Consider the following 25,684-nt stretch of genomic DNA (forward strand, 5'->3'; position numbering starts at 1 on the left):
GGTCTCAACTTGGATTTTTCAGGGTAGTAAGCTGCATCCTTAATTCCAATGCTCTTCTAAGAACCACACATATTTGGCCATTGTTTCTACATTCATCATCTTATGTGACTGTTATAATACCAGAGAGGTATATTGAGAAAAATAGGGTTATTTATCAGATGGTAGGAGGGACAATATTAACTAGACCTGCATCTACCTTAAGTAAGTCACACTCTCACTGATACTCCTTACAAAATGGGAACAATTTTTTTTGGCCACAGTGCCCCAACCCCAACCTCCACAATGGGTATCAAAGTTCTACAGATCACTTTACAGCACATGAAAAGATGTTCAACATCATTAGCCATCAGGGAAATAAGTATCAAACCACAATGAGATGTAAGTTCACACCCAATAGGATGGTTACTATCAAAATGACAGATGACAAGTACTGGCAAGGAGGTGGAGAAATTATAATCCTCCTATACTTCTAGTAAGAATGTTAAAATGGTATAGGTGCTTTGGAAAATAGTCTAGCAGTTTCTTAAAATGTTGAGGTACTGTATAACCCAGCAATCCCACTCCTACGTACATATACCCAAAAGAATATATGTCCACACAAAAACTTCTATGCAAATGTTTATAGCAGCTTTATTCATAATAGCTGGAAAGTAAAAACAGCTCAAATCTCCAACTGATGAATGGATAAACAAAATGTGGTATATGGATATAAGGGAACACTACTAAGCGATCAAAAAAAAAGTACCATGGATTAACCTTAAACACATTACGTTAAATGACAGAAGCCAGACGCAAAAGGCCACGTATTATATGATTCCAATGAAACGTCCAGAATAGACAAATCTATAGAAATAAAGTAGCTGCCAGGAGCTGGGGCCGAGGGGACAGTCAGGAGACTGGGAAATGACTGAAGTTTTTTAGGGTGATGAAAAATGTTCTAGAATAGGTAGCGGTGATGTATATACCACTGAACTGCACACTTTAAAATGGTGAATTTTAAAAGATTAAAGAAAATAATTTTTAAAAAGGAAAGAAATAAAATGAATTTTATTTTTTTAAAAAAGGAAAAATTACATTGAATAGGGCTATGATCGATGAAGGTCTTACTGACATCCAAACGAACATTTGTCATGATTAACAGAATGAATGCATACTACGTTAGCTAAGAAAGCAGAACTTCTCTTTATACTATCATTGCTTTGTATGCATTAACACATTTAAATCTTCAAACACAACTCTGAGGTGGATTCTGCCACTTTTTAACTCAGAAGAGGAAATGGTAGCACTCAGAGGTCAAGTAACTTGATAAAGGTCACACCCTAGAAAGTTCCAATAGAAATCCTGGTCTCCCAGACTCCACGTCTGTCCACTCCAAATTGTTGTCTGCATGTTTCTATCCCCAGTAGGCAAATACTAGAGGGCAGCAATCACCATGTCTTAATTTTCTCTACCTCAAGCTCTAGCAGTGCCGGTCAGTCAAGCTTATTTATTCATCTGCTCATCAAGCATTTCTACTTCTACAATGTACCAGGCGCTGAGGACATAGTCATGAACAAGACCAAGTTCCTAGGGATCCAAAAAATACATCATTTCAGGTAGTAATAATAGCTATAGATGAAAGGGAGGAGAGGAAGTTAGGGAAGCCTGTCTGAAGAAAACCGAGTAACAGGCCAGATTGGGAGGCGGTGCCTTCTAGGATGAGGGAACAGTGAATATCAAGACCCTGAGAGAGATCAACTTTGATTGGTTCAAGGAAGAGCAGGGAGGCAGGTGTGGTTTGAGCAGACTGAGGAGTGGAGACGAAGGTACAGATGCTAGTGGGTCTTGTAGGCCACAGGAAGAAATGTGGGTTTTACCAAGGAAGGGCAGTCTGAGGGTTTTGAGCAGTACTATGATCTGACTCAGGCTGCCAGGAACAGAATAGCCTTGTGTGCATGAGTGTTAAGAGGGTGGACAATACTGCCACTGACAGTATAAACTCAATTTTGAGTAAATGAGGGACAGGTACTGAAATGAGACAGGGATAAGATCAGACGACATGTTCAGTTTGGTATGCCTTCTAGGCATCCAAATGAAGTTAACTAGGTAGCTGGATAGGAGTCAATGTCAGGAGAAAGGTTAGACTGCAAAGAACTTGACATTCAACAAAAAGATGATAGTCAAAGGACTAGGGATTAAATGTAGGGAAAGCCACCAAGGACAAAGACAAATTCCATCACTTCCCACTTGAAAGGATCCACCAGAGATAAAAGAAACAGCAAGTGAAGTAGGAGGAACTAGTGTTGCACCTAGAAGGGAAATCAGTGTTGCCTCCCTGAACCTAAGAGAAGGAAGTGTTTTAACAAAGGAGTGACCGATTGAGTCAAATCCTGCCAAGAGGGCTAGTAAAGGATAGAGAACCGATTATTCATTTTTGGTAAAGTGTAGGGTACTGCTACCCTTGACAAGCAGTTCAGTCAAGTGGAGGAATGAAAGCATACTGAATAAACGGTACGTGAAACAATGGATTGAATGAATGAATGCGTAAATGGCTAGACAGACAGAAGTACCCCTGTGAGATTCATTGGTCTGTTCACACTGGAAGGCTTAAGTCAGCAGCAACCACCTTCTGCCTAAGTTTTCCTGAAATTGAGATATGTAGGCATTGTCTTTCTCTTTTTGCTTCAACTACCAGAAATTATAATCAAATTAGCTGCTCATGTGTCAACCTGCTAAGTAAGCTTAGATTCACTTGTCAAAAATTCCTTTCCTTCTTTTATTCGAATGCTGTTTTACGATACAATGTTATCAGTTCCCAAGATTCCTCAAATTATATTTTCCTGCTAAATCTTAAATACAACAAAGGCCTGTGGAGAGCCAAACATCACTCACACACACACACCCGATCAAGGGAGGATGCTCTAGTCATTCGTAGCCTAACATCACACACACACCCACACACCCACTCATGATCAAGGGAGGGTGCTCTAGTCATTCGTAGCCTAACATCACACACCCACACACCCACACACACACACACACACACACACCCCACTCATGATCAAGGGAGGATGCTCCAGTCATTTCATAGCCTTCATTCACTTTCTGGAATGTGCCAGGCTCCTTCTGCCTAGGGGTATACACAGATACTGTTTGCTCTGCCTGAAACTCAACTCTTCCCCTGTGCCTGGCTGACTTGTCCTGTCCATTATATAGTTCCAATCTCACTTCACTTTCCCTTCACAGCACTTATCATTATTAACATAAAGATGGCAAGACAATCTCATCACCTTGTATTTCCCTTGCCCAACCCTCACGCTGCCAAAGGTGCCAAGGGGTTAAACATATAGGCACTGTAAGATTTCTAAGATAAGTTTCCTGCATTATTGAGATGGGTAAGTAAAAGTGAGTGGCCAATATTTTTAAATTTAGAAATTTATTCTGTTTAATCCACAAGCTTTATATAGCTTTAGTTTAAAAAAAAAAAACAAAAAACAAAAACAAAACAGTGAAAACAAGACACTATTTCAAAGTCTGGGCCCTTCCAGCCTTCCAAATACAAGAGCTCTGAAAGCTGTGTATACCAATTGGAAGAACAAGACAAAATTATGAATGGAGCCATGACATTTCATTAAACAAAATTTTATATAACTGAAGGATCCTTCCTGGGGCTAGTTAATTGCCTTAAACAAAAAAACACAACAGAATAGAATGAAATTCCAGTGTTCCAAATCAACTTGTTACACATCAATATAAACCCACAGTGTCCTGGCAAACAACATGCTTTCATTTTCTGTCTCATCCTAGAGCTCAAATCCTGATTCATTTCAGCAGAGACTCCACAGGCAACAGGAAAGATTGTGGCATTAAAATATTCATTTATACTTTTGTGGTAGTTCAACAGTGGTCTTATTTCTGGGCAAGCTTGCAAACCATACAAGGTTGGAAGCATCATAACTTAAACGGGTGCTAAGACTCAAATGAGGAAAAAAAAAAAAGACAGAAATAAAGAAAAGGTAAAAAGAAGAAAGAAAAACCTCTGGGAATAGCCAGGGGCATTTAAAGGAACCATATGAATGCCAACAGTATTTAAACCCCCTTTTTTAAAAAGGAGATTTTTTTTTGGCTTAAAATAGTTCACGCTAAATGAATTTATGTCAGCTGTCAATGAAAGAATGTCACTAATACACTGTGGACACCTTTTGCAATGTAAATCCATGCCCTTTTTTTACATGGTGAACTTCAACCTAGCAATTATTACAACAAATGTTATAGTCTAAAGCTCAAACACATTTTAGCAATTTTGAAATTGAATTGCGTACAAACCAAATAAAATTTACATCATAACAAACATTTCCACCTAGGACTGTGGGGACACTTGAGCCTTCCGCATTGATCTCAGGGCCTTCTCACGCAGATGCTTTTCTAAGTCATCAAGGTTATCTTCAGCCTCACTTTCAGTCTCCTGAAAAAACCAGAAAGGTCATGTCATTAAGTCTTAAAAGACACTGGTGGAAGATGCCGAGCACACAGGAGAATCAAACTGTCATGATGGCTGCATAATTCTAATGAATACACTAAAAACCATAAAATCATATACTTCAAATGGGTGAATTATATGGTATGCTGAAGTACATCTCAAAGTTCTCTTAAAAAAAATACATTAAGCTTTTTAAATGACGTTCATATTCTTATCTTTAGCCTTAGCAAACCCCTGCTCTTGGTAGGTGGTCACGGAGAAGCAGATCAGAAGGGAGTTATCAGCTGAGAATCCAATTATTAAAAGAAAAAACTATTTAGCTACTTCTCAAAAGCAAACAGCTTAGCTATCTGCATGCGCTGTAAGCCAGCGTCCATAAATACCTTCTTGGGCTCCGGCTCTGCCTCCGGCTCCTCCTGCGCTGATGCAGTGGTGGGAGCAGCGGCAGCCGCAGGCGCCACGGCGGGGGCAGCCGCCGCAGCCACAGCTTTCTCCTTCTTGTGTTTTTTGTGCTTCTTGTGCTTCTTATCCTTTTTGTGTTTCTTGTCCTTCTTTTTCTTCTTTTTCTTTCCACCTCCTTCTGGGTCTGAATTCTAGAGATTCAGGAAAACAAAAGCAATAAAATCAACCTGACTAAAATCCTATCCAGCTAAACATTTTATTTCCTCAAGGGAATAACCAAATGGACCAATCTTAGGATTTCCCACAGATTCGGGTAGGAAAAGGGCCCAATCACCACCAAGTATTCCTAAACACAGGAACCACCAGATAGCAAAGACTTCAAGAGCTAAATGGACCTTGAAGGTCAATGATTATTCAGAATTTCCTCAACTGGGGAGAAGGTATAGCTCAGTGGTAGAGTGCATGCCTAGCATGCATGAGGCCCTGGGTTCAATCCTCAGTACCTCCATTAAAAAAATAAATAAACCTAATTACCTCCCCTCCCCCCACCAAAATAAATTAAAACAAAACAAAACAAAACAACAAGAAAAAAACTAACTTCACATTAAACCAAGGTTTCTCAACCACAAGTCAGGTATCCAAGACTGGAATGAGTCAGGGTCTACCTCCAGACACAAGCACAAGCAACATGCACAGTAGAAAGAAAAGTCTCTGGACTCACCTAGGCCTGAGCTGAATTCTAGTCTCCAAACCTATTCAACTATCTGACCTCAGACAAATTGCTTGACTTGCTCTGAGGCCTTTTAATCAACCCAAAATGGGTATAATAATCCCCAAAGCTGTTATGAAAATTAAATGGGAATATCTGTAAATCACCCACAATACCAGCCTAACATGCAGGCTTTTTAATAGCCAACATTCTAAATACAAGCTTGTGTGAATGTCGTGTCTGTGGAATGCAGGTGGTTTGTTCACTGTATAAATTCCAAATTCATGGAACGTGTAGGCACCACTATAACCCAATCTTGTCTTTGATTTTTAAATTTCACATTTCTAAGCAATTGGTTAAAACTTCTCAATCCATACAGTTAGTCTGCACAATTCAATCCTATTAAGATGGATATCTAATCACTAATTTCAAACATTATAGGAACCTGCCATGATTAATGTCTCACAGAAGGGGGGAAAACAGTTCAAACATGACAAGGTAAAAACAAGAGTTTTATTCTTATTTATGTAGCTAGCCAAAGACAGGGCTATTATATGGGCCAATAAAGCACTTTTCATTTCATCTAATATTTCACAAGTTACAAGGTTCACTTTTTATTTTAGAAATAATGTATATCCACTATAGGAAAAAGAGCATGGGTAAAGAAGAAAAATTAAGATCACTCATCATTCTCCTTCTGACACATAACCACTGTCAACATTTTGATCTCTTCCTTATGATGTATCTTTCCTTTATAAAAGTGGAATCATATTAATAGACATGATCTAAGATTGAAACTTTAATTGATTGTGCGATCACAACTATCCCAAAACCTGTCAAACACTAGAGAAAACAGGAAAAATGCTTTAACCCATTTTTCCCCTTAGGGAATAGGATCAAGGGTAATTTTTTAATTTTTTAGATTTTCTATATAGTCCAATCTTCACCACCAAGATGACAGAATTTAATAGTGTTAGACATCACAAATTAGTAGATATCTAGAATATTAAACACAGACTATGATGAAACCACCATCACTTAACTTGCACCTCCTTTTGAAGTCCATCTGAACCACAGAAAATAATGCTCCACTTCCAAGTGACCCATACCCAATTATAAAGGATGTCCAAACCAGGGCAGACGTACCCTTGCCGGTGATGGGCTTGGTGTCGGGCTTTTAGCCTTTTTGACCGGTACCGCTGGTGACCAGTTGGTAGAGGGTGACTGAGACTGGACAGGGGATGGAGGTGCTGGGGCTTTTTTAGCTGCTGGCTCAGGAGATCCTGAGACAGATCGGGAAGATGAGACCCTCCTTACTGATTGAGGGCTTGGTGAGGCAGCTCTAGAAACAGAAGAAAAAAAAAATTTAATATCCGAAAATCTCATATTTCTTATGAGAAAACAACCAAATACCACTATACAACCAGATCACACACTTTAAATAGTCTCCTGGAGAGTAGTTCAAGCCCCAGAATCCTCTATTCATTCTGTTAATGATTCTTCCTGTATGAAATTAATAATGCTTGCTCCTTATATTTAAGACTGCCTTTATCAGTCTTACATAGACATGCAAGAAATAGTCTATGTATACTTCAGAACTAGGTTTGGGAGCACATCCCTTGGTTCTTACAGGTATTAATAAACCTGATACTCATAAGAGCCAAGTAAACTTCTATGATACTTAGCTTATGCTACGAACTACCCTGGAAACAGAAAAATATCTATGAATAGTAACCAGAATTGCCTTAAAAATTTGTATTTTACAGCTATTTTCTGTGATTTTGGTGGCGGAGGAGGGGAAAGCTTCCAAACATAAAGAGCTATGCAAGTTAGTGTTCCTAACCGAAAAGCATTAAGTATTTTTACTTTTTTGTCTTTTTGGGTTCCGGAGTCCTGGAGACTCTCCTAATGGGCCTAGAACTTGGAGATGGGGACTGCCTTCTTTGGGGTGATGACGATGCTCCTCTTCGGACAGGTGGAGGACTTGAGGAGGTCTGAGGCGCTCGAGGCCGTGGTGAGGGCGAATGGCGTTTGTTTGGTTGTGGCGACCGGGCCTCCCGGGTAGACCGGCTCGGGGAAGACCCCTTTCTATGCTTTGAAGACAATGAAGGTGAACGTCTCTTGGTGACTGGGGAGCTCCTTTGTTTGGGAGGTGGTGAGTGGGAGACCCGACGCTTTGGTGGTGGAGATGGTGATGCCCTTCGTTTAGGAGGAGGAGGAGGGGGTGAAGCCGTTCTTCTCTTTGGAGGCGGAGAAGGAGAGTATCTCCTCTGTATTGGAGGAGAGTATCTTCTTGGGGAAGGTGAGCGCCGACGGGGAGGAGGTGAAGGAGTCCTAGGAAAAATACATCAGTAAGCTGAAAAGTCTAAGAGACTAAAAGCAATAGAATGCAAAGAAACCTACACACTTATGGCACCAGACAAAGAGAATATTTCTAAGTGGAAATGCTATGCCTTTATCCTCATTGAAAGTAAAAAATCACTTAGTAAATTCCTGTTTCTCCTAGAATGAATACAAATAGAACATTCTGGTTAATGGAGAAACTTAGAGTTTTCAGACTAAATTCAAGTCTGCCAAGTCACTTAGTACAATCCACAAAGAGTCAATTTAATGCTTTTTGAGAAGAGAATCTTGCATGGCTCTAAAGAAACTATGACTCTCCATTACCACCATGTAGTAACTAGATAACTGCATTACCAAGACTACTGACCATATTCAAACTTGCACTCATGAAGTCTGAGCTTTAAAGAGCTCTATGTGGTACCCTCTCTAAACTGCTGTTTGGACTCACAGGTACTAGCTTTAAAAGGTATCTCTAACCGTCTGCCACCAAGAGACTTGCATTTTGTCAAAAGACGTTTTCAGTGGAAGTCTACTGGCAGGCAGAATGCACCCCTGTGAAAGTCCAACCTGGCCTTCCTCTTAATGCTTAATTCCTACTTAACTTGCCTCTCAGGAATTAAACCTGAGTATCACATTCAGTTCCAAATGCTTAAATTTTCTCCTGAAATATTCAGACTTTTGAGTTCAAAATATTTTCGTGCCTAAAATTAGCTTTGCAATAGGCCATACACTCGGCAACACTGTAGAGTGCAGTTCCATTTTGCTCTTGGGCAATTATTTAATAACTCTGAACAGCCATTTCCTCCCCTGAAAAATGTGAATACCATCTACCAAGCAAGATCATCTGAGGATGAGATGAAGCATATAAAGCTCTTAACCCTTTACCTGGCAGATAAGAGGCATTCAGCAGCGCTAATAGCCACTTGGTAATGTGTTTGAGCAATGCTCTTCAAAATTTTTTCCCTTTTCATTTTGAAATCATTTAGATTTACAGAAGAGCTATAAAAATAGTGGAGACTTGCCACTTAGTATCTCATTAACAGAAAAATCATTAAAACTATCAAATTAACCTTAGTGCTACCTTGGTGTTAACTATAATACTAATAACCACCCCGGTTTTCCACTAATGTCCTTTTTCTGTTTCAGGTTCCAAAACCCAGCATCCTGTGTTGCATTTAGTTGTGCATCCTTAGTTTCTGCCAATGTATAACTGTTCCTCAGTCTGTCTCTCATGATTAACATTTTATGAAGAGTACTGGCAAGTTACTTTGTAGAATGACTTAATTATCCACAGGTTACCAACTGTGGATCAAAAATATCTGAAGAGGAAAAAAATTCAGAAAGTTCCAAAAAGTAAAACTTGAATTTGCCACACACTAATAACTATAAAGCATATACACTGTATTTAAAACTATTTTACAAAGTATTCACACTGTATGAGGTATCATATAAAGAACCTAGAAATTGGGGGGAGGGGGGTCTGTAACCAAAATCCCTTGGATAGAAGGGTGACTGTATTTCCTAATAATTAGACTGAGGTTCTATATAACTGGGGAGGATACTATAGAGATTACGTGATGCCAATATGTATTACTGGGAATGCTGACTTTGATTCCTTGTTAAGAATACCCCATTGTAAAGTTAGTAATTTCCCCTCTGTAATCACTAGTGATTTTGCCTTTTAACTTACTTAACATTTTTTTGATATGTGGTTCACATACCATAAAATTCATCCATTTGCAGTATACATTTCAAACATTTTAGTTTACAGTTGACCTTTGAACACGGGTTTGAACTGCGTGGGTCCACTTCTATGTGGATTTTTTTTTATACATAGTGTAATAGTACACAATCCACTGTTGGTTGAATCCACAGATATGGAGGGTCAACTCCATAGTCCATAAAGTTATACTTGGGTTTACACTGCACAGAGGGTCCATACCCCTACCCGCCCCTACATTGTTCAAGGGTCAACTGTATTCACAACTGCGCAACTATCATCATTCCCCATTCCCATCCCACCCTGGCACATCTAATCTATCTCTATAGATGTGGGTGCTCTGGACTCTTCGTATAAGTGGAATTGTACAGTATGTGGATGGCATTTTGTAAACAGTGGAGCAATGCCACTGGAATAAGATATTTTAATCACAAAGACTCAAAGCTGCTCTCACCAGCTCCCAATAATTAGCACACATGAGAAGGTACCTTCGTCGCGGTGGTGGTGTGGGCGACCTGCGGCGTCGAGGAGGAGGAGCAGGAGAAGGAGAACGCCGCCTTCTGGCGGGTGGCGGGGAGGGGCTTCTCCTCCGTCTACCACTAAACCAAAGAAGAATTACAGTTGATTCCAATTCAGCAGCATTTATAATTAAGTGGTTGAAATGATTTAGTTTCAATCATTGTTAACTCAAAGTGCAGCAACTGTTACCCTATATCTCAATGCAACGTTTTTCAAGCTACAGTGTATTTAAGACCCTGATGAGAACCAAGATTTGGGGGGGGGGGAAGAAGAGAAAAAGAAAAGAAAAAGAATGTTTCCTTGTGGTGGTAAGGGTAAATTTTGTGAAATTTTTGTTTCTAAATATGCTGTCTAGGTCATGACATAATACATTCTTAACATGATGCAGGGTGAAAAAAAGTTTGAAAACACTGCCTTAGAGTGTTGCTTAACTGGAATGCACATCAGACACAGCTGGGGAGCTCATGTGAACTTTGTTTACCAGGTCTGGGCTACAGTTTAGCCAGTATATATTAAAAAGGTTCTCCAGGTAACTTTGATTCCTTGTTAGGAACAACTGCTTTAAAGCCAGAAAAATTCAAAGTTCTAATGTAGAAATTTAAAATTTTAATAGTCACCAGTGATTTAAGACCCCAAATCTGGGTGTCACTGCTCAAAGTTCTTGATTTTTTTTGGGGGGGGAGGGGAATATATCCCTATAGTTTAAGAGTTGCATAGTACTAACTAAAAACACTATCTAAGGACAAAGGACCAAACCTGTGTGAGCACTAAAGCCATCACTGGGAGCAATGTGGTTAAAATATACATAAGAATCACAGAACTTAATTCTGAGCTCTGTTACACACTTAACCAACATGAAAAGCACACCTGAAAAAAATACAATTCTATCAATTGGACTAACATAGTAGTCTCCCAGTGGATAAAGTAAATTCAAGCCAGTTTGCCACCTACTGGCTAAGTCTGTGTATACAAGTAGTCAAATAATGTACAACTGACTCTTAAAACAATGTGGGGGGCTAGGGGCATTGAACTTGTGCAGCTGAAAATTTGTATATAACTTTACATTTGACCCTCTGTATCTGGACTCTACATTTCCAGATTCAACTAAACAAGGATCATGTAGTATGTATTTAATGAAAGAAAAAAAAGAAATCTGTGTGTAAGTGGACATGCACAGTTCAAATACATATTGTTAAAGGGTCAACTGTAATTAGTTCTGAATTTCTTGCCCAGTACAGGATTGATGCTTCCTGTGAATCTGGAAATATATTCTAAAGTTTACTAGTCTTGGTTCCTCATTAAAACCAAGGAGAATTTTATTAACAGACAATGAAAATTGTGAAACTCAGTATGACATTTAATTTTCAATTTAAATATGCTTATTATGCCTTGTGGGGACCAGGACTTCACTTTGAACAGATTTAAAATATAAACCACAAGAGGCAATATATCAAGACAGATAATTTGACACACATTGTAAAATGACTATAACTCAAAAAAAAAAAGTTTAAAAAAAAAAGACAGATAAGCTTCAGACAATATGTAGACATCAAGCTATTAATTAAAAAAATAAAAGGAAAAGCCACTTTACTAGCAGGGTTAATCTGACAACTATGGGACCTAGAGAAACAGTATGGACTACAGCATTGTTTCAACAGGCAATGAAGATTTCTTTTTGAGTCAAAACCCAAATGTCTTTGGGTTTTGACTCAAAAAGAAGAAAAACAAAGGTTTACACTCACAAACTTTGAGGATGTGATACAAAGAACACCCAATGTATTTTCAGTAGGTATAACAGCATAAGAGGCTATTATTATTATGTGGCTTCTCTAAAAATACTCTCATTAAAAAAATGGACTCAAATCTATTATGATATACACTAATGGTATTTATTCTGTGTCTCAGTTTCATTTGTAAATGAAAGACTTATCATAAGTAACTAAAAGGTCCCTTTCAGTGATGACCTTCAATGTCCTGTGCTTCCATATGAGAAAATAACCAAACAGAATAAATAAAACCATAACCTGACTAGCATAACTTACAGAACTACAAGAAAATTTTGATAATCACTTAAAACTGGAATCTCTATTACCTGAAGGCTATAGTTTCTTACTTGAGCTGATAAGGCACATATTTCAGAGGTAAAAAAAAAAAAAAAAGAAAGGAAAAGAGAGAAAACAGAAAGGGAAAGAAAAGAAAAAAAAAAGAAGAAAGCTAAACATTTTATAGTTACTCTGAATACAAATGCCAACCCAAGCCTTTAACTGTGTGTAGAAACTGCTGAGTAGAGAAGTCTCCCCCACCCAAGTTGTGAGAACCAGTTTCAGTAAGCCTCAGAAAATGAAGGCGCCCTCAGTCCTCAAGTATGTAGGAACAGACAAGTCTTAGCAGAATGAGGAGCTTGCTATCTCTGCGGTGACCTCTTCAGAGCAACCTCACTTCATTAGCCATGCTGGTAACAAAGACAAGAAGTTACAGATACAACTACCTTTTTATACTAAGTATGACAAACAACCTTTTATCTATTAAGGAAGAAGTGTTCCATACCCAAAGACAAGTATTTAGAAGCACAGTAAATGTTGTGTTTTTCAATCTTTAAACATTATATATGAAATATTCAAAGCCAGACTGTATTGCTTCTTAAAACTACAGTAAATAATGAAATGTGATTCCAAGTAATTCTTTCTCCAACTCTTAATTCCTAGATACCTGATGGTAACCTCTAAAGTCACTAACCATAATGGTGGGGAGCTTTATCACTTAGATTTTGTAGAGCAATTTTTTAGCTGCTGTACTAGTAGTTTTACAGAAGCCAGGGATAATTATAGTCGGGAACAGAATACCTTTGCATTTAAATTTTTAAAATTTTTTTTATTTCTTTTTGTCAAGTTAGTTACTTCCACAGCATAAACACACTGTTTTTCTCCATCACATAAAGGTTGCTGACCGGTTCCAAAGAACCTTTCCAAGAAAACACTCTCATCAGTGAGACTACCTAAAACAACACAGATTTAAAAACTGAGCTATAAGGAGGACAATGTGAAAGTTTCGGGAAGGATAAATGCTTAGAAACTTGGTGGCAGCTAAGACCCCAAACAGCAGAGGACTAGCAAAAAAACAGTATAATGTTATGGTGAAATGGTTGGTATAATGTCAACGGCACAGATCTAAGATCTGGCTTTGTCACTTTGTAACCCTAAGAAACTCACTTCACTACCTCTGGGCCTTCTCCTCATTTATGATATGCCTGAATTAGAGATTTCTATGTACCATCTCACTCTAAAATGTTATGGCTTTATGGTTACAAGGATAAGGATACTGCTGATCAAAAAGGATTCATAAGATATGCAAAATATCTTTCTACTATAGGAAACACTGAACAGAGTCAAAGCCCTAGAGTCATTTGAAATCTTTAAAAAGTCTCTCCCAAGTTCTTGCTTTCCCTAAAGTCATCACAAAGTCCCTCCCCACTAAATCTAAGGAACCATTATTAACCTATCTATTGGAAAATATCCAGATACCATAACTACACAAAATCTAAATTCAAAGGATGCTCTAAAATGAACAGTGTACACTTTCATCATTAATCCAATGTGTAAAGAAATACAATCAAACCAAAACAACTGAGGAACTTCACAGCCATACCCACTGTATACCCAGAAATGGGATAAGGTTACCTAAACAGTAAATTAAGTCACTAAAACTTCTGACATGTAAACCTAATTTAAAAATAGTGGCTAACCAACCTTTTATTCATTGGCGATTGCCATCGCTTTCCCATCTGCATCCTGAGAGCAGTGGAGAAAAACAAATGTCAAGAATTCCATTCATAAAATTAATTACTTTAATGGAGTTAAGTATCACTAATGGAGATTTTTTTTTAGATGCTCAGAGATGGTCAGGAGTGAATGCTATGATTTAACTAGTCTATTCTAGTCATGCACCCATATGACAAGCTGGTACAAAAAAAAGTTCTCATTAAATAGTGAAGAAAGAAAACCAAATACCCCAAAATCTGACCATCTCCTACAGTGAGTCCCTGAAATGAAGGAGTTAACCAAATTCTAAAGTAAGCTCACAGCCCATTCCTTACGTTATGAAGTTCTATCACAACCACAGAACACCAATAAAGACATTACCGAGGGGAAGTCTCTTTCTGGCGTTTTCGAGGTGATGGAGAGGCACTCCGGGAAGGGGAATGTCTCCGCCGCCTGCCTACCTCACCATTCTTCACATGGGACCTTTTGGGTCGCTCATCTTCTGAGGAAGAGGAGGAGCCAGAATCTATAATTACACAGTAAACAAAAACTTACATTAGGTCTGTGCTTAAAAGAGTCTATGCTCTGAATCTTGGAAGATGGAGTGTCCATATTAGCAAATCAAGTCCACTAATATAAGCAAGCACATATACAAGCCATCAGCTCTGAACAAAGGCAGTATCAATATATGTCCAATGACTTGAAAGCCAAGTATACATAAATATACCTTATATAATTAAGCTATACAAATCATCTGCACTGCACAATCCATCAAGTCATGTGTCCCTTAAGAATCTAGTGACTTTCAAAACAAAGAAAAAGAATCTTGTAACTTTCCAAATAACTAGGTAAAGCTTAAAAAGCATCTCAAGCAATTACTTAATTCTTGTTACTCTACGCACCTTTTAAGGCTACTGAAAGTCTTATTAGGGTCTGAATAATTTACTTCCATATTCGTATCATTTATCAAACAAAATGTACATGACATTTCCTATAGTCCTGGTAGTAACCCAAGACTGCAAAGAGAAAAACTTCAATTGTTTGCACAGTCTCCTTAACTTAAAATATTAAGTCCCAAGTATAAAAAATAAGTCTAAAACTTTAATGCATTTTCAAACATTTCCACAATTAATGTCACCTTAAAAAAAAAAAGAGTTGAAAAAGCTGCATAGCTTTTAACAGACTTAATGCCACTGTGGGATGCTTTGGTTTCCATTTTATAAATGAAAAGCAAAGGCAGTGCCTAGATTCAGTCACAAGTACCAACTGAGCTAATAAAATCGGAACACTTGGTTTAAAAATCAGTTTCTGTGCACATACTTTTTAATTCAGAAATTAAATTTAATTCCACTTCTATTAGTTTACAGATATACTTGCATAAGTACACATACACACAAAGTAGAAACAACCTAAAATATCCAAACAGACGAGTGGCTCAACAGATTATAGTATAGTGTTACAATAAAAAGTGCTGCAGTAGTAAACAAATGAGGCAGATCCTGAAGAACTAGCAGGCTGTATTAAGTTAGAAAGGCAGGCAATATAATCTGCAGCTTGAGCCTCTATGGATTTTGTTTTGTTTTTTAAATCACAGATACTTATATACACACAGAAAATTTCTGAATAAAACCTCTGGGGAGTAAGATGTGGGGCAGTGGAGAAACATACTTTTCCAATTTTTACTCCTGTTTTGTTTTACTGTTGTACTTTAAAGATCGATTACTTCTACAGCAATTTAAAAGGAAAATTAAGTTTTAAGAAAGTACTTAAAAGCAAAACCCCAAAACTAACACTTCCCTTCCTCTAACATGTTTCTACGAAGGAACAAAACTAATTCTAAGCACACTCACTGATATTTACACCTTAAGTAGTTTTATTAGGATATGCAGATAGGAAAAATGTAACCAGTGTCCGTACCAGAGGAAGACTGCTGGTTCTGTCGTCTGTACTGGCGTCTCTGCTGCACAGAATCTGCCGCAGCCATTTTGCCACCTTTATCTTCTTCTGAAAGATGGATGCATTTAGAAGGTGCTTCTTTAGTTACGCATACAGAAAATGTGACATACTTGAATTGGGAGACGGCCTCCTAAACCTGTCTGGTTAGGTAAAGCAATACAGCTACTATGGTTTTTTTGGTTTCTGTTTTTGTTTTAAATAAAGGAGCTTAAAATGCCAATTTAAATGCTAATTCAGACTATCTTCACCAAATGTAATAAAAATAAACTTATTTAGCCATCTGCGACAGTTCAGGCTGGTGCCAAGCACTTTGTAAGCACAATTTCATTTAATCACCAAAAACCTAAAGGATGATACTGTTATCTGCATTTCAGGGATGAAAAAAGAAAAAAATAAGGTTCAGAAGAATTAATTAAAACAAAGACCAGTTAAGGATTGGAGCTACAGATTCTAACAGGTTGGTCTGACTTCAAAGTCCTAGCCATATTCTATAATTAATCTTTAACCAGAAGGGAATGACCAAATGTGCAGCAAATCTAATTCAGCTTAAAAAAACAAAACAACAAATAAAAAACACACAAAAAACTTACCTGATTCAGATAACTCCACTTTTCTAGGCTTGGGTGCTGGTGAAGGGGACTCTCTTTTCTCAGTACCTTTATGTTTTGTCACTAAAACGAGTAAGAGGGAAAAAAAAAAAACATTTACGTATATAAAAGAAAGCTACACAACATATATTCTTTTCTTATTTTCCCAGCACCAAAGAACTCATTTTTATTCAATGTGTTACTAAAGACCTTTAGTCAAAAAGACCAAAGCCCATGTCATCATCAGATCCCCCTCGGATTCTTCTTTCTTTGCTTCCACTTTCTTCTCCTCAGCTGGGGCAGCAGTGTCAGAGGGGACAGGTCCACCAGCCCCTGCGGTGCAGATGAGGCTCCTGATGTTGACACTGGCCAGAGCCTTTGCAAACAAGCCTGGCCAGAAAAGTTCAACAAGATATATTCTTAATAGTACAAAAAGAAGTGACACTATTCTCATAAATAACTTATTGACAATTAAAAAGTTCCTTGTTATATAAGACCTTGTTGTCATTTCCTCTTCGAAGTGGAAGCAAGGATTTGTAAATGTTTGGTGAACAGCCTCAGGAAGTTCTATAATGATTTTTAATTTTCAAATGAGATTCTCCCAAGAGAAACAACAGTTAAGAGAAATCGGGAGCTGCTGTTTCTGTGTAGAACAATCTTTACGCTATGTGTAACACCCAGCTCATTAAAGTAAACCTCTGTGTGCTCCCCTACAACCTAAAACACACACAACTCAATTACAGAGACTTCATCAACATAAGAGCTTTTAAGCACCCACTAGAGGTGGGTTTAGAAAATATAGATGATAAATGATTAAGACATAAAATCTGATGAAACTTTCACAAGTTTTCTAATATCTGGTTCAGAAGAGGAACAAATTAGTCACCCAAGAGATTAAAGCCTCTTTATGTAGAGCATAACCTTCCCAATACATAAAGGACTTAAAACTACCTGTGAAAAAGTAGACGTTCACAATGGCAAAAATATCAAATATTTAGGCTGGAGGATTCTCTCCAAAGCTTTATTAAAAAAAGAAAGAAAAGAAACCCCAACCAAAGCCACATAGATAATTTAAGTGAACTAGGATTTGAATCCAAGACTCTATTTCTATGGCATAGGATTTAATTTCTAACAATTACTGTCTATTTACACTATTCATCCATTTCTTCAATTAAAATCAAAAGTATATACATATATAATCATTAATCTTACCCTAGATTAACCTGAAACATCATTTGATAACATCCCTCTAATAACTAAACTTGAAGACAAGTTATGTTCTTACGATATGATCCCCTCAGGATCCTTACACTTGTTTTATTTAATTAAAGCAATGACCATGGAATGTTTAGCCTAGAATTTAGATACATTTCCTTTGACACACACTTGTGTCCAGAATTCTGTAAAGGCTTATTTTAAATGGCAGTAATTTAGCAATCTAATCATCTGCTGAAGTAATCCAACAGATAAATTTACCAGTATACTTTAAAAATTAACAGCATTTTATTAATAATTCTACATAATAAGCCTTTTGGACAAATTACTGGATTGAGTAAAGAATCCAGTGGTCTTAATTAGTTATCATGAAATACAGCAGCAAGATTTGAGTTTAAAACTTGTATTTTAACAAATTCAAAGAAATGAAATAGGAATTCCTTTGAATTTTTAAAGATTAGAAGCTATTTTTTGGGTCAATATTCTCATTTTTAAGTGTCTAATGTTCAATTCTTGAAGATACTATAGACATCCAGTTATCTATAAACCCACACGTCCAAGAACCACCTTAGAGAACTGGCAATGTGTTTGGAAGAATGTATTTCCAAACAGCCGAGAATGTGCTTGGAAGCTGGTTGTTTGGTTGGAAGCTGGTTGTCTGGATGTTAGAATGCATTTTCCCTTAAACATTAAAAATATGGTTATATGTGCTATATAGTTGGCAAATGCCTACTTAGTAAATAATACAACTGAACTATAACATTACATCCCCACTCTTCCACAGAAACACCTATTTGGAGTTTTCTCCAGATTTAATCTCTCAACAATGCCTTTGCTAAAATAGTCTTTAATTGTTGTTTATATAACAATATGATTAGGTAAGTATCCATTATAAACCAACTCTGGTTTAATAGATTGAATCACAGCACCAGTAACATAAATGTTTCCTCAATGTTTGCATGTCTACATACGATTTTAAACAGTTTTTTTTAAAAAGATTTTTATGTCAATGTTGTTTTATTTTTAGTATTCAAAGGGCAGAATCATTCCAGCATGAAGAAATCTCCCAAGTCAACTGGAAAACCAGAATTTTAAAATTTACCTCAACAGTCCTATTAATCATTAATCTTGCAGACTTGCTCAAAAGATCACTTGTAAAGATAAGTCACTTTATGACTAGAATTAGTAAAATAATCATTGTCTATAGAGCACAATTTATACAACTACACTGATCTAAACTCAAAATTATTACCATCACCACAGGTATAGATCCTCTGTAAACATACTTCATTAAATATTCCACTGATCTCAAAGCATTCTTTACGTACTAAGATAATGCCAATTCAACTGACATGCCATCAATTATAAAATGCTTCCTGAAGATCCTTTCGAGATGAGAATGTATACTGTACTCCTAATAATTTACCTCTAAATTCTCTGAAATACTTTTCCTGTCTCCCTCCCACTCCATTTGCCCACTATCAACAGCAGTATCTTAAAGCCCTAATTGGTGACAACGTGAAATACAAAAGTAAAATTTATCACATTTCAATGGTATCACTGCTCTTATTAGCAATAGAGACTACAAAAAAGGAATTTCTGAAATCATACTACCAGATACAGAAGCTAAAGGATTTTACCCTGCTTTCTATCACCCTCCTCTAGCAATCAAGACAGGCATCTGGGGGCAGGAAAGCTGGGCTAAGTCTACATTATTCAACTGGGAATGAGAACCCAAATTCTAGTCTTGGCTGGTTGACCTTGACCAAATCACTTAACCTGAGAACCTGTTTCTTGATGACAATCTCTGAAGTCTTTCCAAGCTCTGAAATTTCATCACAGAGGCTGGGATCATTTTACTATAAAAAGCTATTTCCAAGTAGTTAGAATCAATACTCAGCTTCAGTGAATAAAAGGTAGCCTCTCAGTACACTGCCCACAGTCTATCTCTTCGGTTGGGTTTTGTTTGAACACGGAAGACCTGTCCCATAATTCACAGGAATGTAACTAATCTTTTGTCTTTCACTGTGACTTCTCTCCTATGTACATACCCACTATGACTTGTTTCCAAAAAGGCAGCAGCCCAGTCCCCTTGAAAATATATCAAAAACAAGAGGCTGGCACCTGTGCAGACTCTTACAAAGGTAACAAGTAATACTTAATAATCAACCTATTAAACAAGGATTCAGTTTTGTGCAGTACTTTTATTACCCTTTGGCTATATGATGTAAATAGAAAAACCGTAATTTGACATGTTTTTGCAATGTAACAGGTGGGAACATTCATAATATTTTTTTTTTACTAGAGAACTTTCTGACTCCAGACAAAGAAAAGAAATACTTAGAAGTGCATAAACTTCACAGTAAAGAAAAATAGGTCAGGACAAGAGGCATCAGATTTGGACAAACTGACTATTAACTATTTTGAACAAAAATATGAGACATGGTATTACAAAAATAAGCAATCCTAAGACACCCCCTCCCATACTTAAGCCTGAACCTGAAGATCTAAAAAGGTTTCTCTATATTTATCCAGCTGCCTAAGTCTGCAGGGCCAATGCAACAAAAATGGCCACATAAAATTTAATGTTATCAGCAAATTAATCCGTTTAAATTCAGAAAACCTATACATTACTCTTTACAAATTACCATTATCCCCACTCTTCCTTTCACTCTGATAGCTTGTCTATACCTCACAGTAATAGAGTTCATTCAAAAAAGCAAAATTTGCCTTTCTGATATTACCACATTGCAGGATTCTGGGGACAGAGGTGGGGGTGGGGTGAACATAAAGAAAGAAGCAGGGTGCTGATTAGAAATACTGCTCTGTAGTGGGAGGGTATAGCTTAGTGGTAGTGTGTCTGTTTAGTATGCACAAGGTCCTGGGTTCAATTCCCAGTACCTCCTATAAACAAACAAACAAACCTAATTACTCCCCTTTAAAGAAAAAAAATACTGCTTTCAATTTCATAAAAACAGTCAAGATTTTGCCCATCCCCATTTTCTTCATTTATAACCTGAAAATTTTAATATGATTAGAGCAACCCCAGAATATAATAACCCACATATTGCTCCTTAAAACCCAATTACTGTTAATAGTCCTTTTAAGACCTCCCCCTCCCCTACTACTTACCCATCATCAGGCTGTGTTTATCATTCCAACCCTAAGCACCGGAGGCCCAATTCAAATGCATACCATAGTTTTCCTCCATGGGTATTTAATACTAAAGAAATAAACCCCATGGATCGCAACCTTCACTCAAACTAACTAAACATTCTACTTGCCTGGCAAGATCACAGATCATAAATTTCTCAGAAATCAGTCTGCAGAATAAAACAAGGACAACACTCAGAAGAACTCTGCCTAGAGCCTAAATTGAAAAAACAAATCACCCTTTAGGAGGACACTATGTCCCTCCCTAGGGAGTACAATGTGGCCAAGAAAGAATTAAAACAGAATATGAAGTCCTTAAATAAGATATCAAACAAAAAAATCTTCAGGGTTAAAAAAAAAAAAAGTTAACTGGTCTCATAGTAACAAAATGATCCCTTACCATGACAGCAGACTGTTAAATTACCCCAACTCAAACAGCCCACGGTGTACATTTCTCCACCCACTCAACGCCAGAGGGCACTGCTAAAAACAAAACACTTTTACATGCAAACTCCATTTCAACAAACCGTGAAGGTAAAGCAGGAAAGAAAAGGTGAGCCTCTAAGCGTATTTACCAAAAACCCCATGGCATACAAGTATTACCCAGTTACTTCACACTTTGAAGAACAGGGAATTGCAACAACTGACAAGGTATTTTGTAGCCAAATGAAGAAAGAAAGAATACACTGTTTTTATGAATGTGATTTTTACCTTTACCTGAAGTTCTCCCTGGAGAAACAGAAACACGACTTTTCCTTGTACGGTTAGACTGCTGGGGTGTTGGGGAATGACGAGTTTTTGGCGGTGGAGTTGCTGGAGGTGATGGCCTATGCCTTCGCCTCGGAGGACTTCCTGAAGGAGATAACCTACGAGTTTTTCGAGGGGGGCTGGATGTCCTCTTTGGAGGCTTCTTTGGCGGTGACCGGGAACGAGATGAAGATGAAGACGAGCTACTCCCAGACAAGGATGCTGATGAACGTCGCCTTCTGTGAAATAAAGTATTCATACTCATTAACTGCATACTTACAGATAATGACCTTACAGGCATGTACAGTTTATACAAAAATACAGCTATTTTTATCCAACTTTTGAGTTTATGTAGCTAAGCACATAAATGATCTTTTTTTAAATAAAAAATGGGAAACAAAACCAAAACCTAGAACAGGAAACAGCTAGCTCTGAGACCAACTATAAATAACTTATTCTGATAACTGCTTCTGTTTGCCTTTCCAGTTATAAAATAAGTTGAGTGCTGTAATACAATACTAAACCAGTCTCTTCCTTCCTCAGGAATGAGTGTTTTGGAGTTTGCATACAAAATTTGACCAGCAAAGTATTCTCCACTTAGTAACACAATGTCAAGCAACCTCTGGGCTGCATTTAAAAAAAAAGATGTGCAAGATTAGGAATTCATTTAGCTACATAAACTTAGAAGCAGGGGCCTCTCGAATTCTGCGGCAAAATTTTTGTGGTAAGTTCTGTTGCAATTATGTGTACCTGCAGAATTCACCTTTGGCGGAAGAATTCCTGAGAACCTGAAAAAAAGAAACCCTACCTTAAGTGTGAGATAAAAACTGGCTGAAAGGGAATCTTACACAATCTGCAAATTATTTTGACTGCTAAATGGCTCAGCAAGCAATTAAAACATGCTGTTTGCAAAACTCCAATATAAGAAATAGCTGTTTCCATTAATATCGTACTAGAAAGCATCAGTATTACTTCTTTCCTAAGGAGAAAAGATCAGTTTTAGAAAAAGTGTGATGCCTAAACTGACATTTACATCTTTAGTCACTTATCGGTAGTACCATTATTTCTACAATTTTTAGTACTTCTTATAAAAAAATGATTCAATATATCCTGACAACCCCTCCCCAAAGAAAAGTATTACTTTCAAAAAAAAAAGGGACTCTGAAAAACCTCAGAACGCAGTAACAACAACAAAAATTATGGAACTTATTTTTCCCCTTTTATTTCTAAGTTGACTCAGTGCCCTGAAAAAAACCTTACAGACTCAAATACAAAATATTCTGTCCTTAATGTAATCTGAAGAGCAATCATCAGTTCCTTCCAAACACAGGTGAAATGCATCGTCAAGAAGGTACAAAACTCTACTACCAATGAACCATGCCTCTACTTTGGGGAGATGTAGCAACAATCTTTTTAAGAGTGATCGGATGATCCAAACATTTTACCTTATACTAATTTAAAAGTAATTTTAAAAAAGAACACCTTTATGCCTAGTCTCTTCAAATATAGACACCAAACTGCTAATAATGGTTATATCTATGGAGTGGGATTGTGGGTAATTTTCAATTCACATTGTTTGAATTGTTTATAATAAGTACTCATTAGTTCTTTAATATTAAAAAATATTTTAAAAGGTATGATGCAAATAGATTACTTCATTACTGGTAAAGCAGTTTACTGACTCTCAGTCATCTATATTCAAAAGCTAGGTGGTAACTGAAAGCCAAGCAGGGAAGGTGGCCAATTCCCTTACTTGACAGGATTTCTTGGTATGGTCCAAAAGGGTAAAGTTAACAAGAATCACCAATAAGATGGTGAATTTCTTATTTTTTATTTTCTAACACTGGAATAGCATTTATTATTGCATAAATAACAGTGTTACACCTCAAATGAGGTGGCTCTTTACATTATCTACCATTACTTGTGAGTTTTTATCCAGGAGGACACTAATTCAAAGATTAGCCTGAAGCAAACACATGGTGCACTTTCATACACCTGACACTTCCAAATAAAAAAAAAAGAAAAAGAAAAAGAAAAACTCTCACCGTCTCACTGGAGATCTACTCCTTCTATGCCTTGGTGGAGGAGGCATTCGTCTTGGCGGAGTTCTTCTTCGAGGAGATGGCCGCCTTCTTGGGCTTGGCCTCCTTCTAGGTGAATATGATCTGAGAACAGAATTAGAAGCTGAATACATCATGAGGAAGGAATGAATTCCTTGACATAGTTTTCTCAACAGCCACATTAAAAAATGGATTTCAAGGGATACAACTTTCTGTTTATGTAGAGATTTTTATGGTACAGAGAAAGTGTCAAATTCTCTCTGGAAGTCCAAAGTACATTTGTGCTGTTTTCTACTGCTTTTAAATAATTTACCTAACCCTACCAAGGAAAGTAGCACATAAAACTAGGATCTACCGCAGATACTAAAGCAACTACTCACCTTGATCGGGATCTATGACGCCGTCTAGGTCGAGTATGAGAAGGAGAACGAGAACGTGTCCGGGATCTTGACTTGGAACGTGACCGAGATCTTGGCCTGGTCTTCTCCTTTTCCTTTTCCTTTTTGGAATTTTTCTCTGGAGAAGGTTCTTTAGGCTCTGGTACAGGTTCAGGCTTGGGAACTTTCAGGATGTCACTGTGGGAAAAATAAAAAGCTTATTTTGTCTCCTCTCCTACTGAGATTCCTAAGTCATAGTACAATGAAATAATAAAGTTATTTCTCTCTTTCAAGTTTTCAAAATCCATGAAGACTTCTAAAAAGTACATGTAAACTCCATTTCAACAAACGCCAAGAATATAAAGCAGGAAAAATGTGAGCCTTTAAGTATATTTTGTATATCAATGAAAAACCAGTGAACAACTAACAATAACCAAATACAATTTTAAAGTGCAAAGCTGTCCACAGTATTGCGGAAAAGAGCAAGTTACAGTACACAAAAAACCTGAAACACCACAACCAGCAGATAGCAGTGGTCACCTTTGGGGCATATACTTATAATTTCCTATACAATTTGATTTTTTCCCCAACAATCTAATTTTATAATTTAAAAAGTATCTAAAAGGAACAATCAAGTAAATTTGTTTTTAACTCAGACGTATCATATTTACGTTTAACGGCCTAAACCCAAGATATTTATAAGTGAATTTTTGTGTACTTGCCTAGTAGAAGTGGCCTCTTGTACTGAAGGTTCTTTTACTTTCACTGATGGTTCTGGGAGCTCTGGAGTTTTTTCCTTTTTCTCTGGAGCAGGGGATGGACTCCGGCTCTTGGTTCTGTGACGGGGAGATCGAGAATGACTGCGCTTTCTCTCTCTCCTGACAGGGGAAGATCGTCTTCTAGGGGAAGGAGATCTGGATTTGCGTCTAGGATGAAAGCAATTTTTTTCAGGTTTTTTTGGAATAATGTGGATTGGGGAAGAGGGTCAAAAGGATAAGTGAGATTAATCTTTTTAATTACACCATTGCTATTTATATCTGAGTTCTCTACAGAAATAAGATATCCTATCCGATCTACTTAAGAAAAGGGCCAAGAGAAAAACAGAAAAACAAGCAAATGAAGGATAGTAACATTCTCCAGTATACCAGTTATAACAGAGGATTGCTTGACTGAAGACTCTAGACTTGGGTTCTTAAATCATTCCCAGAGATGAGGAGACCAAAGAGTAACTTTTCAGAGGAAAAAGATGCTTAAAAGGGAGGAAAACACCAGAATAATAAATCAAATCCAACAAAACAGAGTCTGGATTAGACAGATTCCACCAGAGTTCATCAGGTAGTGTCTACGTATTCCAGAAAAATAACTAGTAAAGAAATATTCTCTTCAGAAGAGAAAAAAAAGGTATCAAACTTGCGTAAGATAGCTTTTTTGGAACAGAAGATAGTTTTCCATCTCAATAGTAGTTTCCCTAACTCAAAGTAAAACAGTAGACCTGGTGAATCAATAGTCAAGTAGTAACCACGATGATTTGTGCCTAACTCCAGAAATATTGCTTCCCTGCCAAGCAGCTTTTAATGTCAAATATATAAATGAAGGGGATAAAGAAATTACCTCTTCTCTTTACTAGTTCTAGAAAATTTATGAAGAAATTAGCAGAACCCTAAAAATGAAAAGCCTAA

General features: G+C 37.2%; 1 protein-coding gene across 18 annotated transcripts in view; it reads right to left on the reverse strand.

The window, feature by feature from the left end:
• Positions 1-3,386: 3,386 nt before the first annotated feature.
• The window catches only part of SRRM1 (serine and arginine repetitive matrix 1), a 29,341-nt gene continuing 7,043 nt past the window's right edge, over positions 3,387-25,684 (reverse strand). For 3 of the 18 annotated variants that reach the window (XM_006196786.4, XM_031683825.2, XM_072975096.1), the window contains 13 exons: positions 24,728-24,931; positions 24,009-24,203; positions 23,614-23,733; positions 21,533-21,807; positions 16,457-16,537; positions 15,828-15,914; positions 14,292-14,436; positions 13,899-13,940; positions 10,122-10,232; positions 7,437-7,904; positions 6,717-6,912; positions 4,843-5,052; positions 3,387-4,444 (listed from right to left, as the gene is read on the reverse strand). In XM_006196786.4, coding sequence (XP_006196848.2) covers positions 4,340-4,444; positions 4,843-5,052; positions 6,717-6,912; positions 7,437-7,904; positions 10,122-10,232; positions 13,899-13,940; positions 14,292-14,436; positions 15,828-15,914; positions 16,457-16,537; positions 21,533-21,807; positions 23,614-23,733; positions 24,009-24,203; positions 24,728-24,931 — 2,239 coding nt within the window. In that variant the 3' untranslated portion in view covers positions 3,387-4,339. The remainder of the gene's footprint in view (positions 4,445-4,842; positions 5,053-6,716; positions 6,913-7,436; positions 7,905-10,121; positions 10,233-13,898; positions 13,941-14,291; positions 14,437-15,827; positions 15,915-16,456; positions 16,538-21,532; positions 21,808-23,613; positions 23,734-24,008; positions 24,204-24,727; positions 24,932-25,684) is intronic. The other 15 variants (XM_031683819.2, XM_031683832.2, XM_072975098.1 and 12 more) reach the window with 7 other exon arrangements.

The sequence above is a fragment of the Vicugna pacos genome, chromosome 13, assembly GCF_048564905.1.
Source record: "Vicugna pacos chromosome 13, VicPac4, whole genome shotgun sequence".
In the NCBI taxonomy this organism is placed as follows: domain Eukaryota; kingdom Metazoa; phylum Chordata; class Mammalia; order Artiodactyla; family Camelidae; genus Vicugna; species Vicugna pacos.